The sequence below is a fragment of the Branchiostoma belcheri genome, unplaced genomic scaffold, assembly GCF_001625305.1.
Source record: "Branchiostoma belcheri isolate BF01 breed outbred unplaced genomic scaffold, Haploidv18h27 scaffold17, whole genome shotgun sequence".
In the NCBI taxonomy this organism is placed as follows: Eukaryota; Metazoa; Chordata; class Leptocardii; order Amphioxiformes; family Branchiostomatidae; genus Branchiostoma; species Branchiostoma belcheri.
In genome coordinates, this window is record NW_017803157.1 from 2,812,319 (window position 1) to 2,829,734 (window position 17,416).

Consider the following 17,416-nt stretch of genomic DNA (forward strand, 5'->3'; position numbering starts at 1 on the left):
AAAAAGGTCAATGACCTGAACCAGACTGTCTGTTACCATGGTAACTAGTGTTTGGTTACATCATGTTGCAATTTTATGGCAGGAGGGATTTAGACTCCTGTCTGACCATTTATGTATGTATGAATGTGTTTGAGTAAGAGTTAACAGAGCAGACTGAAGGTAAACATTTTGCATTTGCTTTGCAAATGTTACCTTTCTAGTTTATTGTTTAAACTAGAAAGGCCAACATTTGCTTCGGAGCAAATGTAATATTTCACTCCATCTCCCTCCCCATACAAAAATAGAAGATTCTGAATAAATCATACTGCAATCATACAAGGACAAGCTTTTTGAATCTCGACAGATATTTACAAAAATGGCACTTGGCCATTATCTCCCTTTTTTTTACAAAGATACAACGACAAGCACTTTAAATCTCGACAGCTTTACTTTACACTTATCTCAATTTCAAAGTTACATATTGCAGGTATCTAAATACTACTAATGACGAAATTGCAACTACTACTAACGGTAGCAAAATTTTCACGGTCTGAGAAACATGGACATGTTCACGGAACTACTATATTCACGGTGGTGACAGTTGCAGGAAAAAGAAAGTCCAGGAATTATTTCCTAACTGTAAAGATAAGTTCACGGTACAGAGGTGACAGTGAAAACCGTGAACATTGACCTCCTGCTTGCGTTACGTTGCGGTACAGTGAAAAAAAATCGGGAATTACAGTAATCAATTACAGAGTATGTTTGCTTAGTTTCCAGATGTTTTGTATGAATGTCGTAAACTTAGTTTTAAATTAACGAAAACCGATGCGCGCACAGATGCCATCCATACAATCAAATACAACATGGCCTTATTAACAATCACATAAACTATGAAGCCATACATTGAATAAGCTATACATATAATATGATTATCATAACCTTTATTTTTAAAATCATGCCAGTGAGCTAATTGCATGTACAGAGTGAAAGAAAGTAAAGTAAAGTAAAGCAGTAGAATTTCTGTACTAAGCTATGATAGTACTCCATATGATTCGTCCTCATCGTCATCATTCAATGTGGTCTATCTCTTGCTACTAGTGACTGGTAATACCTCTGTAGATTCTTCACACTGGCAGAGTACCGTACTCATTCTCTCTTGTCAGCTCCATACTTTTATGACAACATCAAAGTGATTTTGGTTTGTATGTTGGAAAAATACAAAAGACTAACATTCTAAGTTATTGACATTCTTGAGTAAGAACAATCAGTTTTTGAATGTTAAAAGCAAAACAACGAAAATCAAAAAAAATAGTTGAATAGTTAAAATAGTCAGGATTGTTAAAATTGTTAAAACTGATAAAATTGTTAAAACTGATAAAATTGTTAAAAATGATAAAATTGTTTAAAATGTTAATATCCGATGCACTGGGGTTCGAACTCACAATTTCTGGGATTGCCGTCTGGCGCGTTACCAACCGAGCTAACTCGTTGCGATACACATCACTCACTGCATTGTATGTCATATAAAGTAAACAGCATGGCGGTATCGATCGCCTCAAGCCACCAAGACTTTCAACTATTAACTACGGGGTTTCCTTCTTTATCAGGTTTGCTTTTGAACCACCTTGATGTTACTTAACTATCAACCCGGCTAGCAGAAGCCGCCGGCTCCTTTGATATTACAGCCGCTCCCTGTCCAATCTTGTTTACACGCCGGGCGCAGGTCATTGACCTCCAACTTGCGTTGTTCCAACAGAGAAGAGCAAAATGTCTGGCTCCCGCAGAACGTACCGCACTCTCCCGCTGGACGTACCGCACTCTCCCGCAGAACGTATCGCACTCTCCCGGAGGACGTCCCGCACTCTCCCGAGGGAAGTCCCGCACAGCGTCCTGCACTCTCCCGCAGAACGTCCCTCGAAAATTGATGCGTATTTCGTGGCCTGTGCTGTACCTACCAAAACACTTGAGTTCATACTGTCAAAATGGAATGGCTTTGAACAGGTGTTAATTGAGTTAATCCAATCAAATCCAACAGCCAATCAGCAAGAAGAAAAGATTAGGCTGCGTCAGGTTCATGCTTGCATGCCCATATTTGGGCCCGCCCCCGAATTCCTTTCTTATTACGTCACGCGCGTACGCCCCACAGTACTTTCCTATGGGAACAGCTAAAAACGCAAATAAAACGATTGTAAAAGCTTGTATCAAAAAAAATAAAAAACGCCTAGGGGTATTTACCCACTCTACCTTTATACGAAATTCCAGGTCGTTTGGCCCAAAAATGAAGGAATTGAATCAATTTAAAGAAATGGCAGGAGGAGAAGAAGAAGGAGGAGGAGAATCATCAGTAAAAACAGTATTTCCCTCCATACTAAAGTATGGAGTGAAATAAAAAAAGCCTAAAAACATGCTAAATACACCCCAAACTCAAACCTCTGCTTGGAGAGTAGATAATCTTAGGTTTTCATGAAAGTTCATCTGTGTTGGTAGTAATCATCATTGTGATAGTAAAATGTACTTTATTCCAACACAAGGGTTGGGGCCGGTCACTCGACCAGGTGGGTAGATAATCATTTTATTCATTTCATCTATTTCAACTTTATTACATACATGTAAATGACCATGGGAAAACAGGAGTATCCTTTTAAGCTCCCTGACCAAATTACTAACTTAATACCAACTGAATAACAATAGGAAGAATTGCAACAAAAACGCTAATGACAATAATGATTATAACATATATTAACAATAAGATGATAAAGTAAAGTAATGCAAAATGATAAAGAAATGCAAAATAATAACGTAACACAAAGACTTAGCAAGAAATAACATGTCATTAGTTTACTGTATTTATTTAATTTAGTATGTTATATTGTGTATGTTTAATCTTTGTATTGTTTGGCACCCAAAATCAGCCATGCTGCCTGGGTGGCCAGTGTATTGTCATGTTACAATTGAATTGAAATAAATAAACAAATCGACCAAAACAATAGAATACAAGGCTAGCTTTATTGAAAGAACTCAAACATTTACAGACATCCATAGGTACATGTAAAATCATGATGTTTTTTCCACTCCCGCTACTATTAAAACACTCAGTAACCGATGAAGATCTGGAGAGCAGCAACTCTGACGATGAATCGGTGACCTCCCAGGACACCATCACCGCCGAGGAACCAACCAAAGATCAGAAGCTGGAGGACAACAGAAGATGGGCGGGCGCGGGGGGGAAGATCTCGTTTGGAAGCGCCCTCCCTCCAGAACTGGTGGCCGGAGCTCCCAAGTCGGGAAGAGATGCCGACAACAATGAACAGTATGGAAGCTTTGGAGTCAAATCTTAATATGATACATTTGTCATACGCTTTACGGTGTTGTCGCATTGCCTTTAGTCTTCCATTGCCTTGTCTAGCCCCAATGCTGCTGTGATATCAGGTATAACGTCTTACAGTAACTGTTGTAATATCATATAACTTTCTAGTTTCCCAACTGACCCTAACAAAAACCCACCTTATTTTCATTAACCGCTGCTCAGGATATAAAACATTTTTTCTGACTCTTAAGCCCTCAAATGCAGAAGAATATTTCAGAAAATAGTGTAAAAGGACGAAAAGTGACTATTTTTTTTTTGTTTCCCAACAGGAACACAACAGCCTCTGTAGCAGACAACTGGTCATCTCCAGAAGACTTTGTTATCGTAACGGACAAGGACGTGGCAGAAGCTATCAAGTCGGTGAAACCTACCAAGGCCCAGGAGCCACACAAGTTACAAGACACAGCTGAAGTACAGAAAACAGTGGAGAGTCAGAAACCAGCAGAGCCTCAGCAAGTCACTAATCAGAGAAAACACAGCGGACTCAGACCAGGTCAGTAGCTGGAGCTATATCGTCTCTCCCCATCTATCACTTCATAATGCCAGCAACATGATGAAATTCATGATATTGAGATATGTACTCACTACTGCTATCTGTCGAATAGCTACTACTTCATGTAGCACGTCACTTTCTGTATCTGTATCGGTATAGCCGGTATAACCGCCTTTTGGCGTAACACACTAGCTTGAATTGAGTAGAATATAAGCCTAACTTTATTGAGTAGAATATAAGCCTAAGGTTGTCTTTTAGAAGTTGTGCTCAGTTCCAGTCAAAGCAAGGAGAAGTAATTTTTACTTATCACTTTGAACTTGCCCGTGTATTACTACCTAGTATATTTCTCAATGCTAATGAATATAAAGATGGTACATGTACAGATGCTACGCATGGACACAGCATCAAACTTACATTGTACAAAATGTAAAGTGCTAACATCATCATTCTCCATATGGAAGGATGCCTACTATAGCTACTTCTACATGTACATGTGGAGAGTAAGGATTTGTTCTTTGGATAATTTCTTCAGTCTACATGCTGAAGCTCAACATGTTAAAGTTAAAGTTAAAGAGCCTTCCTGTGTCAAGTGATGCATAAGGCATGTTCATTAGCCCTGGGCCACACACAGCAGTCACTACAGCAGGGGGCTAGTCCACTGGTAGTGGTGTGTGTTTAACTCCCATACTCTTCCCGAAATGCTGAGTGCTAAGCAGAGAAAGCAGTATGTACCATTTTTAAAGTCTTTGGTATGACTCGGCCGAGGATCGAACTCACGACCTACCGAATGCAAGGCGAGCACTCTACCCACTTGCACCGGTTCAACATGTGGTGTACTCAACAGAATATTCTAAAGAAAGAAAATTTTTTTCTGTGTTGTTTCAGGTTTTAAATGGCAGAGACAGCTGGTGTTCAGAAGCAAGTTGACCATGCACACAGCTTACGACAGACGGGACAACCATGAGCCAGCGGCTGTCACTGCACTGGCCACATCCAAGTAAGTCTTTCACGCTTCACTTCCACTATTTTTAAACTCACTCTTACTAGTCTTAGGGCATGTTGATTTGATTATATGGGACGCCAAACCTGATGCAAGCGTTGGGAATAAAAAGACTCTGGGACCATACAAGTCGTAGGTGATGCTCAAATCAAGGAGGTTTGCTTGAATGAAACCAGAACAGTTTATTGATATTTTGCTCCCTTTCCAGGGACCATGCAAGTCATAGGTGATGCTCGAATCAGGGAGGTTTGCTTATTAAACAAGAAGAGTTATTGATGGTTTTGCCCCTTTTCACAGGGACCATACAAGGGTGTTCGTAGGTGATGCTTACTAGATGAAACTACAAAGTTCAAGAAGATTTTATTGATGGTTTTGTTCCCTTTCCAGGGACCATACAAGGGCGTTTGTAGGTGATGCTTACTAGATGAAACTACAAAGTTCAAGAAGAGTTTATTGATGGTCTTGCACCTTTAAATTTCACAGGGACCATACAAGGGTGTTTGTAGGCGATGCTCGGGGGAGGGTCTACAGCTGGTCTGTTGCCGAGCAGCCTGGTCGGGTGATGACGGACAACTGGACCAAGGACGAGGGGGTGGACAGTTGTACGGCGTGTGGGCTGAGGTTCAGCCTCACCGAGAGGAAGCATCACTGTCGCAACTGTGGGCAGGTCTTCTGTGCCAGGTTTGTTTGTTTGTTTGAGCCTCCATGAAAAATGGAAGTATTGTTTTTGGTCTGTGTGTGTGTGTGTGTATATGGGCTCAGGTTCAGCCTCACAGAGAGAAAGCACCACTGTCGCAACTGTGGGCAGGTCTTCTGTGCCAGGTTTGTTTGTTTGTTTGTTTGAGCCTTTGTTTCCTCCATGAAAAATGGAAGTATTGTTTTTGGTCTGTTTGTGCGTCTGTGTGTGTGTGCGCGCGCATGCGTGTATGTGTGTGTCTGTGTGTCTCTGTGTGTCTGTGTATGTGTGTGGCTGTGTGTGTGTATGTGTGTGTCAGTGTGTGTGTGTGTGTCTGTGTGTGTGTGTGTGTGTGTGTGTGTGTGTGTGTGTGTGTGTGTGTGTGTGTGTGTTGTGTCAGTGTGTGAGTGTTCGTGTGTGTGTGTGTTGTGTCTGTGTGTGTGTTAGATTTCATAACCCCCAGTATATTCACGATTTAACGTAATCTTGTCCCCCAGGTGCAGTCATTACCAGACGGAGATCCGCAGCCTACGTATCACGACCCCTGTACGCGTCTGCCAGGCCTGCTACAAGATCCTGACTGTCCAACACGCCTCCGAGGCACTGGTCAAGACCGAGGCCGCCTGGTGGTGACACCATCATCATCCCAACCTACCCACCCCTGCAGGGTAATGGTTCAGTCTCAGTAGATGGTGCATGACTGCGAGTCGGACAATTCCATTTTAATCCGAGAGGGTAGAATTAAAGGAACCGGAAGTGAACTCAACTAAATGTATGATATTAACAGTGATATGATTGTGAGTTCCTCTTTGTGTGTGATTTTGTGTTATACGGTCCAAAATAGCTCTGGTGGACCCAACCATTTCCTTGCCAGGGATGAGTAGGGTACCCCAATGAAATTTGTAAATAAATAATGTCCAGTCGGAATATTTGGAGACTGAAGATTAACTTTTTGTGCTTGTAGATTGTACTCTATTTATGCTAAGTGAACTTAAACAATTATTTGGGAGTATAATGATATAATATAGACACGAAAAATGTCAGTATTTCAATTTGCCACTCTCAGCTTACATGTATTAGGGTGGCACAAGAAGTTGTTGTAAAATTCTTCTCTAGAGAGGATTAGTTTTAAAAGGGAACTAAAGTAGAAATGATGGCTTCCCTACAGCAAATTAAATCTGCACCCTTCCCTTCTTAGTATTTCCTGGTGTTGTGTGTCCACTTAAGCCAAATATTGTCAGAAAATGTGCAGATGAAAAAGGATAATAATTGAGTGCCCATGCACTTGTACATCCCTGATACTATTGATAACAAAACTAAAGCAAATTATTATTAAAGTATAAACAAACCTTTCCAACAAAATAGCAGTTGTTTTTGCATAGAAATCACAAATACTTGTAATCTGCAGTTGGAAAGTAAGTTACTAGGGGGCACAATTTCCTTCTTGTTAGGGCCAAAATGGATTACAAATTAAGCTTCTCGCCATCAAACCCTACTAACAAATGAACTAACACAGGTAAAAAAAATAACCATAGCCTCAAATGACTACTAAATGTCAGGAAATACTTCTGATTGGGAAGTTTCAGATGTAGAAGTAGCAGACTAAACTGAGAGCACGGTGCGATTCAATTGTTTCAACAAAGATTGTCTGTTCGGTCCCATTTCATGAACAACTTAAATCTGTACCAGTTGTGTACAAAATCCTTAAGTTTTGGCTTAACAATTTAAGGTGTATCTGCCACAAAGTCATCATATTTGCTCTGCTGCTTGTTGTAATACCTGATATAGTATCTGGTATGGATATCAGTGAGTTGATTTGCATATATACTTGTAGTTGACCAATCATAGCCCAGGGAATTAATTTATGCAGATTATGAAGGTCAAAGTGCAGATTTCCATGTGACCTTTTCAAGGGCAATGTTATGAAAATAGTATACTAAGATTAAGAATTCAAGCAGCACAATGCAAAGTTGTTATTCTAGGTGGTGTTTGGAGTGTAAGTGTGAATGCATAGATCAAGGAGCTAAAGTGTAACTTCACAGTACTTCCGACTTGTGTAAGATAATGTACATGTATAGTGCAAAATTGCAACTTGTGTGTATATAGATTGTACTCCACTAATTTTATCTATTCATGCTTTGCCCATCGCATTGCAGTCTTGGTACTGGTGTAGTCATGTTGCTGGGTAGAATTTGTCAAGTATACTTGCATGACATATAAAAGACCTGGCCAAAAGTTGTAGCCACAGTTTCTGCATTCTGTTTTTTGAAAATAGCAGCTGACTTGATAATATTACAGTATTATTAATTATACTGCTGTTTCTCAATTAAGCAAGAATCTGCAAGTTGAAAATACTAAAACCAGAAATACAAGAGCCTTATCTGTTTCAACAAAAACAATGTCAAATCTAAAGAAGCCTATACCTGTAGACTAACTAACATTTGGGTGAGGGGGTGCCTTACTGCAAACATAAGGGAAAATTCAGATTCCAGATTTTAGTTACGGAGAAGCCTTTTTAACTATTTCTGATTATGAAGGCTTTTATTTGTGACAGAAAACTTTCAAAGTACCTGTATTATGTTTGTTTGTTGTTGTTTTTTTGGTCTGTCACAATCCTCATTCTATTTGTCAGAAATCGCGATTTCCTATATCTGACGATTGTCCAAACTCTGCTGCCAGTATGGCTAAAATATTTATTTCCAGTTCAAACTAATATTCAGTGCTACATGATAGTTTATAAGTAAGATATACTTTGCTTCAGGAGCAACTTGCAAATTCTAAAGTTGTCTTCTCTATTTATTGGTAGATAGAAGAAACAACATTGACAATGGCTTCCATGGTCACATAGCAAATATGCTGGTACTGAAGAAGTTTCTAGTGCATTACAAACAATTTTTCATATTAATAAGCTTTTATTAGACTATGCTGCAATTATGTACTCGTTACTCATGTTTGTATTTACAAAACTATAAATATGTATTCAGTTCTATGTACAATACTATTATGTTATGTAGTTATGATTCATGTATATTTTGTAACATACAGACTTTGTGTGTCAATGTTATTTACATGCACCAGATCATATTTACTAAGATGTTAGACTTATGTACAGTTATTAAGTGTGATGTTCCAAAAAAGTTAGTTCCCAACTTTACTTGGTGCTGGGCATCATTTGGATATACATGTATTTAAGTTGTTTTTTCTCAGAATGTCAGTATTGACGTTAGTCTTTACCATATGGTATAGTATGATATTTCCTAGACCAAATGATAACTTTTCTTTCAGTGAAAGTTTAGTCAATATTCATGGATGGAAAGATTAAAATTAATGGGTGAGCGTCAACTCTCTAAAGGGAAAAAACACTTTATTGTTATTGTTGGAAATTTTAAACAGACCCTTACAAGTATAACATTAACTTATAGGATGTAACATTATCAACATAGGATAGTATTTGTCAGTATTGTTTTCTTCAAACAATTGTACAAGCTACATGGACATCATGATTAAGATGGGCAGTAGAAGTATGGAACGTTACAGGCATCTATACAATTTCATGGCGAAAGGAAAAATATTCATGGATGACAAAATCTGTCTGATATTGACATTTAATGCCATTACTTGAACTTTTCTCTTGGTTATGTTTCTATCCCCCATTTATTTCTAATATTGTATAAGCTCTGCCTTACACTGTAGAGTTGAGAGTATTTATTTTGATGTGAGGTGTACATTCATGTACCTTCATGTCACGATTTTTCATGTAAATGTTGAGTATCAGAGATCAGTTTCTGCACAGAGACGATGCAAACATAGAGTTATACGATTTTCTTTTGTCACTGTGAAAAATGTCATGACCAGGTTAAACCCCCTTTCCATTGGGCAGAGCAACAAAAAGTAGATTTGCGACTCTTGGTTTTATCATTGGGGTATGATGCAAGATATAAAAGGCAACAAAATGCACAAAACGTAAAATATTTGTTCTTAATCTGTGAAATTCATTTGAGTGATCAGTCAAATCTTTGCTTGCCAGTAGAAAGGGGGTGTAAGAAATCTTACAACTTGTCTCAATCGTTTTCTGTGAATGCAAATGAAAAACGAAGTGCAACAAAATGCACAAAATGTAAACGATTTGTTCGTAATTTGTGAAATTCGTTGACTGATCTGTCAAATCTTTGGTCACCAGTGGAAAGGGGATGTAAGAAATTTTACAACTTGTCTCAATCGTTTTCTGTGAATGCAAAATGGTGAAAAAGGAAGTGCAAGAAACGTTTACCCGTGTGTAGTATGATATTGCCCCGGATGCGTTGCTTGAAGCCCTGTACAGTACTGTACTTACTGGTAGTAGTAAGGCTATCATTGGCTGGTGTTACATAATGAAGAAATCAGGAAGAAATAAACAATGCAAACTTCTAACCAGCGCCTATTCTCTCTGTATTCACTGGTATTTTAGTACCCCTGGGTATTTCATTTATTGATATGATATGCTATGATATGATATGATATGAAGAAGAAGAAGGTTTCCCGTGCTCTTGCCCGAGAGTAGGGTGGTGCCCATCTCCATTTCGTAGCCCTTGGGCGACACACAATTGTGCAATGCACTACAGCAGGGGGATAGTCCGCTGGTAGTGCTGTGTGTTTAATTGACCTTCCCACACTCTTTTTCATACAAAAAATGTATGTGCTGAGTGCTAAGCAGAGAAAGAAGTGTGTACCATTTTTAAAGTCTTTGGTATGACCCGGCCGGGGTTTGAACTCACGACCTCCCGGTTACAAAGCGAGCACTCTACCAATTGAGCTATTGCATCGGTAATATGATATGATATGATATGAATCTTTATTGCATGTTCTTGCCCAGATGGGCTAAATGCACAAGAGGACATGCAGTATGCAAAAACATGAGTATTTCATACTGAAACGCTATATTCTAATGCAAAGTGATAAGAATCTATATATACATTACAACAATACTATATACTACCTATCATCTACTGTTAGTTGCCCTTTCTTCTCTCTTTTTGAAACATGTGGAAACATTATTAAGGTCATACCCAGTAATTTTGTGGATGACGTTCACACCCAAATTTCAGTGTCATTTTGTAATCCACAATCGGTCCAAATTTGCTTGAAATACACATACGCACACACGTGAACAGGTCTTACATTCCAGTTTTTATTCTTAGAAAATTTTGTGACAAATGGAATGGAGGGTGACACAAACAAACAAACATACAACTGGTGAGGACATATGATAAGCCCCGCACTTGTGGAGTCCATACCAACTGTTACATGAAGATATCAATATTGATACAATATTAAAATAGAGCATGTGATGGAGTCACTTTTTACAGTGGACAATCCGATGTATTTCTTTAGTATTGTCTTTAATATACTCTTTTTTTATATAGATACAAACGTGACATTTTTGTGACATACATTGATGTGCATCAAAATCAAATCAAGACATAAAGGTTCTAATATGTTGGCAAAATTCTATGAAATTATTTTCTAGCAGGCATAACGTCGTGAAAAAATAACGTGCCTATCTTGACAAATATATACAATATATAGAATCTCGATTTCCCCTTTACGTGCTTAAAGAATATGATGTTTTTGATTCCACAATTACGTCGTGTGTTTTTTAGGTGGTTAAACTTACAGATTAGAGAGGTTTAGCGGTGAAGAATATGTTCATTTGGGGTTTTGCGCGACTCGGAACCTAGAGGTCCCGGGTTCGAGTCCTGACATGCCACCGATCTTGTGCCCTTGGGAAAGGCACTTTACACAACTTTCCTCACTTAACTCAGGTGAAAATGAGTACTGTCCTGTCATGTATTTGTCCCCTGTGTTGGTGGCGGCATTAATATAAGTTGAAAAACTTGAGTGTGCCGTCACCACGTCTGATGATTACATGTTGGAATTTAAAAAAAAAACGAATGTGATCGCACGGAGGAGAACTCTAATGGTCACAACTACGCGTCGGTGACCGGCGGTTCTCTGTTCTTCAGGTAGGCGGCGATGCCGGGGTTGTTCTTGACGTTGTGGAGGATCTTCTGGAAGGACGGGCAGGGCTCGACGAACTTGCCCTTGATCATCTCACAGGCCTCCGCCGGGAGGTGGGCGTTCATCAGGTCAAAGATGGCGAAGAAGTAGATATCTGCCCACGTGATCTGCAGGAGTTAAACATAGACACTGTGTTAAAACCCTGTCACACATCTAGGTCACGCCTACTTTTCTATACGAATCGTCAGAACTGGTTCAAATGTCGTCGGAAGTCGGTACCGCCCCGCGTCCCGGTTAAGAGAAGGTTGGAGGGGGGCGGTAACGACTTCCGACAAACTCTGACCCAGTGTTGGCATTACACGTGGGAAAATCACGTGTCTTTGCTTCTTTGGTCAGAAAGCTGATGAAGACCGAGAGATTCGGTTGAAAATTCCGACGAGGCTTATTTCTTAGGGTTGGAGAACAGTTTAATTGTTCACTAAAGCCCACAATATGGTAGTCAAAGACGTCCATGCGATAATCCTTACGACAGACGTAAGAGAGATGTATAGCCATCTTACCTTGTTTCCGACAAAGTAGCCGTTGTTGTTCTTGTCGGCAAACTTCTGCAGGATGGCGAACTTTGCCGGCATGTACTCTTCCACAAGTGTCTTGAGGGCCGGCGGCTGAAAAAGCGGTAAACAATCCTTCGTTAGCATTTATCTCACAAGATTTCTTATCGCGAAGGCTAAAGAACAAAACAGTTCTGCGGATCTGAGCCAAAATGCAAGGGGACTAGAACGGTGAACGTTTGATAAACAATCCGCCAGCGGGCTCAAAATCTACTACCCACATACCAAATATCAAGACAATCCATGTAAGCCTTGGAAGACAGATCACACACACGACAGACACACACACACACACACACACACACACACACACACACACACACACACACACACACACACAAACGCCACCGAAAAATACCCTTCTTGGCGAAGGTAACAAGTCACCACCTATTGGCATTTTAAAGAACTGAACTTCAGGTAAAACTGAATAGGAAGATTCCGGGTAAACAAGGTGCAGTTGGATAACTCACCCTTTCCTCTTCAGGCATGAACATTATAGGTGCCATCTTTTGGAAGAAGATCTCGTTCACTGTGTCCACGATCATGTCACAGCACGCCGCGTCGAAGTTATTTGCTCCTGTCATATCTAGAGGGAGAAGACACATTGGGGTTAGACATAAAACTGATGGACGTCCCAACTACTTAGTACCTAATATCAGCCCAGAAGAGAACAAGAAATAGCCACTGCCTTCAAGTACCAGAGTTATCAACCAAGGATTGAGGTGTTCAAGAATTCATTCTTTCCTAGGAACTCACTGTAACCAAGTACAGTAGGGGCATTGTCATAAGATAGCTTTAAACAATGTCTAGAGCTAGAAGTTCAACAAGTCGATCGGTGTGATATAGCCAGCTGCCGCCGCGCCGCGTGCCTGCGAAGCTGGTCTGTTACGCCGAAAGGCGGTTATACCGGCTATACAGATACAGATAAAAATCGTTACTCAAGCAACTGGATAGATTTTGTGAACTTTCAGATGTTTTAAGTGGCAATACATGTAGGTACATGCGTGTGTTCTACTCCTTCGATTTTCAATGGCGTACTTTTTTTTCGTGTTATGTATGAAGATTCACAATAATGTAAGTCATTCAAACGAGGAAAGGCATATAAACTTAGTTAAGGCTTTAGAATGATATTATGCAAACAGTACGTTAAACGCAACTTGTTTATTTATCAACATACGATTGCAAAGGACTGCCACCAGTGTGTTTACTATTTAGAAGCTCTTGTTGTACTTTGTTGTGTCTAAACCTTAGGAATATCGTGTTTCAACGGGAGCCTCAAAGCCAGCTGGTCTAAGTCTAAATCTAAACATTAGGACCATAAGTACCATACATACCAGACTGAGTAGTAAGCGATACATAAAAGTCATCATATCGATTTGTCCATACACTTTTACTACTAAGTTCAGTAGTATCTATTTGTTAGTGTCAGAAGAAAATCCCTATGTGCAACTCAATGTACTTTTGTTGTTTCAAAAGCCATTTTGTTTGCTTGACCTATTCTTTATTCATGAGATGCTCAAATCAGCCTGCAAGCCGCTTTTCATTGAGATCATGAGGGAAGAGGTAAGGGTCTGACAAAATATAAACTTAACATCATTTTAAATTTAAGCATTTAAGGTGTATTTCTTGAAACGTACCGTGCATTCTTGCGACGAATCTGCCGATAGCCAGACTCTCTCCCAGCGGCTTGTCGTTAATCTCCAGGATAGGCAGTCCTCCTGTGATGGCCACTGGAGGGGGGAAACAAAGTCAGGTCAGAGCTATAACTCGCGTGGCGTTACATTGGTGTAAAATTGCTGTAACATTACTGTCAAAGCTGCTGGAACATCATCGTTACACTTGTTGTAACATTGCCGTTAAGAATCTCAAAGTAGTAGTAGTATAGTAGTAGTAGTAGTAGAGGTAGTAGTAGTAGTAGTAGTAGTATAGTAGTGAGTAGTAGTAGTAGTAGTAGTAGTAGTAGAGGCAGTAGTAGTAGTAGTAGTAGTAGTAGTAGTAGTAGTAGTAGTAGTAGTAGTAGTAGTAGTAGAAGAAGAAGTAAACGCTACCACTGAAAGCTTCCAAACTAAGAACTAGGTCATTCATTCATTTGGATGACTGCATATGTAGAAAAGGAGCGTCATTCATTTTGCAATTCGTCCTTTAAGATTTCGACCATACTGTAAATCGTATAAAGCAGCTGCAAAATGAGCAAATATATGCCGTATATTGCAAAAAAAATGTTGGAAAGCGATACAAATGTCGTAGAATGACACAATAAGTTCCAAAGGAAGAGAAGAAAATGTGAAGAAATGAATATGAAGAGTCTACTATTCGTCATACCATATACGAGTGTTTGTTCATCCTTCATGACCACGTAGATTTCATAATAAGGGCAACTTTTTTGCCAAACTATTTATTCACACACTCGCATAGGTTTTTGGGTTCCCAGAGGATGTCATCCATATAATGACATTGATTAAAACCGCAAAGTAACCAGCAAGTCCATGACTGGTGAATGTAAAATGCCACACCCTTATCGACGGTCAATAGCAATGATAACATTTGGGACGTCCGTGGTTACTCTGTTTTCAAAATAAGTCTATCATCGTTTGTTTAAAGAGCACCCTTTGTCCATTTGTCAACATTAGCGGACCACGTTAGGTAACCAATAAGTACAAATGTTTGTACGTTCCCATGGAGATAAAATGCACGAGTAAAGGTGAGACAAAGAGAGGTTCCATGCAGTGGTCATGCCAGTCATGGAACTGACAGCCGCGCAAACAATGATGAAATAGCGTTATTCTACACCACCAGAGATAGCGATAGAGTTTTTCCAAGGAGAAACTACGCTACTAGATTGCAATATGATAATGTACGTTTTCTACCCGTAAATTTCCGCCAGTCCCCCTTATCCTTCATTGCCAGTGTGGAAAATGTTCTTATTAAAGTCCATTGTTTAAAATTTTCCGCTGATGATCGTGCATGAGGCCCACGCAAAAGTTGAAGGTTTTTTTCCATTCATCTAAAGTGTTAGGCTTTGGTGTTTTCAAGACACTATATTTAATTTTTATGCTCGATATTCTGCTAAACATGGTTTTCGTAACAAAACCTGCTCTACTCGAAGAAAATACGCCAGTTTTTTTTTTATAAATGGAGTTCTTTCATATAATATTCCATGCATATCATATGCTGTATCTTTTGGCCGCTCTTCTTTTTCCACCAACGCAGAGGACAAACGCATGCACGGACAATAGACATACTCATTCTCACCTGAGTGAAGTGAGGAAAGTCGCATAAGAGTTTTATAACCTCTATTGACATTAAAATTTAAGTAGAGATACTAGGTTTGATAAGTATATCGTACACGTAGAACTTCATGTTAGCAAATAGTCTCACATTTTCTTGTCAATGTCTGTATGCAATTTGCAATAAACAACTCATTAAAAAAAGATAGATCGAAAGAAATATAAGATCTTACTTGGTTTGAGATTTTTCCATTCGTCCTGAGAGATCCCGTTGAACTCGTACTTGACTCCGCCCGCCTCCAGAAGAAGCCTGATGGGCTCAGCCCGTCCACGGAAGTCGAAGTAGGTAAGTTTCACCTTAGGGGGCGGCATGCTGTGCTGTGCTTTCGCTGCTGCAGGAGGCGCCGACTGTGCGGTGTTAGAACTTGCTCCACAACCCATAAGTTACACGTTACACGAGTTAGCACAGCTTCTGATAACAACAACAACGACTTTCTTCAGATCCTTCCGGCAACAGATCCAACTAACTTGTCCAAAAGGCGAGGTACGAAAACGCTGCAACAGGCTTGTAGTAAAAGTAATGTTCAGTGATACCGCGACCGGCTTCACAGAGCGCTGGACTCACCGAGTGTGAATGAGAAAGAGGGCGTTTGCTCAAGTCTTTAAGTAGTGTGGAAGTCGCTATGGCAGTGTATGCCAAACAGAGCAGGCTAGCGATAGCACCGCAGGTCAACAATGGGCTGAACCGATCAAATGTCCCGGATCCCTTCTCAGGCAAGGCGTGACAGAGGACGTTGTCCTCCCTTCAACACCGTGTTTGTTCACATCACTCTGTCCTGACTTCGTTGTTATGACGCTGAGGTAAATAAGAAAACACCACCGTATACGTACGCACGATGACCTCAAGGAGACAACCCGTGCAAAAGGCTAGACAGGCTAGAGCTGGAAACTTTCCTCGGTGAAAACAAATAAACGATTCAGTCACTTATGATTATACATCAAGGAGCTAGGTCCAATCATTAACTGAGCCTCCTTGCATGGTTGTATTGCACACAAATGTGACAGTATGTCAGAGAGAAAAATTGCTTTTCATGCTGTTCTCAGTGCCAATGGCCGAACGGTTATGAATGGCCTACAAGCAACAGATATCGCAGTGAAAAGGTTACGTACTGAGTCCCAGTGATAGATAAATTATTCACAACTCAAGGCCTTCAAGAGATTGACTCAAGAATTAACTTCACCAGATAAGTCTGAAGAGTTAAGACACGTGGTAATTCTTGCGCACAGTATCAGTAAGGTGATCGGGATGACTTGCAATTTTCTTGTCTCATATCATATGTCTTCACTTCAGCAAGGGGACAAGTAGGGAAGCTGCCATGACTTGCAGTATTTCTTTTGTCCCGCTGACCCCCTGCAGTGCTTCAGAAGAGATCTACAGGTCGTTCCGAGTGGATGCTAGACATCCAGGTAATAAGATGCACCAAAAACAGTTACTCAAGCAACTGGATATGATTTTAGAAACGGTCAGACGATTCAGGTAGCACCCACTACCTTTTTATTGGCACTAGAGACTGTAGGAGAATTGCAGGTTTATGAGCGCGAACTATTGATGGTTTCGTCGATGAAGGTTAGACATCCAGGTAATACGATACGCCAAAAAGCAGTTACTCAAGCAACTGGACATAATTTTGGATTAAACCAGCTGCAATTCTCCTCTGGTCTCGCAGTCACTGACGAAACTAGTGGATACTAGCTGAAACGTCTGACCATTTCCAAAATCATATCCAGTTGCTTGAGTAACTGCTTTTTGGCGTATTGATGGATTGTTCTTTGGCGAGACCTACAGGGCGTTGCGAGTGGAGGCCAGTGAAAAGGGTGTCAGGTGCCATGGTGTTGAACACTGTCTGTAACACGCTATGCCACTGCACACAGTTCTAAAGGTGTCTGAAACTCACATATTGTGCACGGAACAATGTTTGCTAATCTAGCAGATCTTTTGGTGGCTGCAAATTAATTAAGACATTAAGACAGCAAAATTTCATGGTCTGAAAATAATGGAGGTGTTC

At 40.1% G+C, this 17,416-nt stretch overlaps 2 protein-coding genes across 2 annotated transcripts in view; one reads left to right on the top strand and one right to left on the bottom strand.

Annotated features, from left to right (window-relative positions):
• LOC109466759 (WD repeat and FYVE domain-containing protein 3-like) overlaps positions 1–9,915 on the top strand; it is a 71,446-nt gene extending 61,531 nt beyond the window's left edge. Inside the window, exons 63-67 of the mRNA XM_019764582.1 lie at positions 3,076–3,289; positions 3,616–3,839; positions 4,725–4,836; positions 5,323–5,520; positions 6,013–9,915. Of these exons, the coding sequence (XP_019620141.1) occupies positions 3,076–3,289; positions 3,616–3,839; positions 4,725–4,836; positions 5,323–5,520; positions 6,013–6,148 (884 nt within the window). The 3' untranslated portion in view covers positions 6,149–9,915. The remainder of the gene's footprint in view (positions 1–3,075; positions 3,290–3,615; positions 3,840–4,724; positions 4,837–5,322; positions 5,521–6,012) is intronic.
• Positions 9,916–11,421: 1,506 nt separating this feature from the next.
• Positions 11,422–16,080, bottom strand: LOC109466642 (glutathione S-transferase-like). Its single transcript, XM_019764374.1, has 5 exons — positions 15,584–16,080; positions 13,761–13,853; positions 12,594–12,709; positions 12,073–12,177; positions 11,422–11,679 (listed from the first exon to the last, which is right to left on the bottom strand). Exons 1-5 carry the CDS (start codon positions 15,789–15,791, stop codon positions 11,482–11,484), a joined length of 720 nt encoding a protein of 239 aa, XP_019619933.1. The 5' UTR covers positions 15,792–16,080; the 3' UTR covers positions 11,422–11,481.
• Between the last annotated feature and the right edge of the window lie 1,336 nt (positions 16,081–17,416).

Bases quoted from the DNA above. Each gene is read 5' to 3' on its own strand.
- LOC109466642 (XM_019764374.1), bottom strand. From the start codon at position 15,791: ATGGGTTGTGGAGCAAGTTCTAACACCGCACAGTCGGCGCCTCCTGCA. The intron at 13,854-15,583 runs GTAAGATCTTAT...TCCCCCCTCCAG, and splicing joins ATGGAAAAATCTCAAACCAA to TGGCCATCACAGGAGGACTG. The intron at 12,710-13,760 runs GTACGTTTCAAG...TTCTCCCTCTAG, and splicing joins ATTCGTCGCAAGAATGCACG to ATATGACAGGAGCAAATAAC.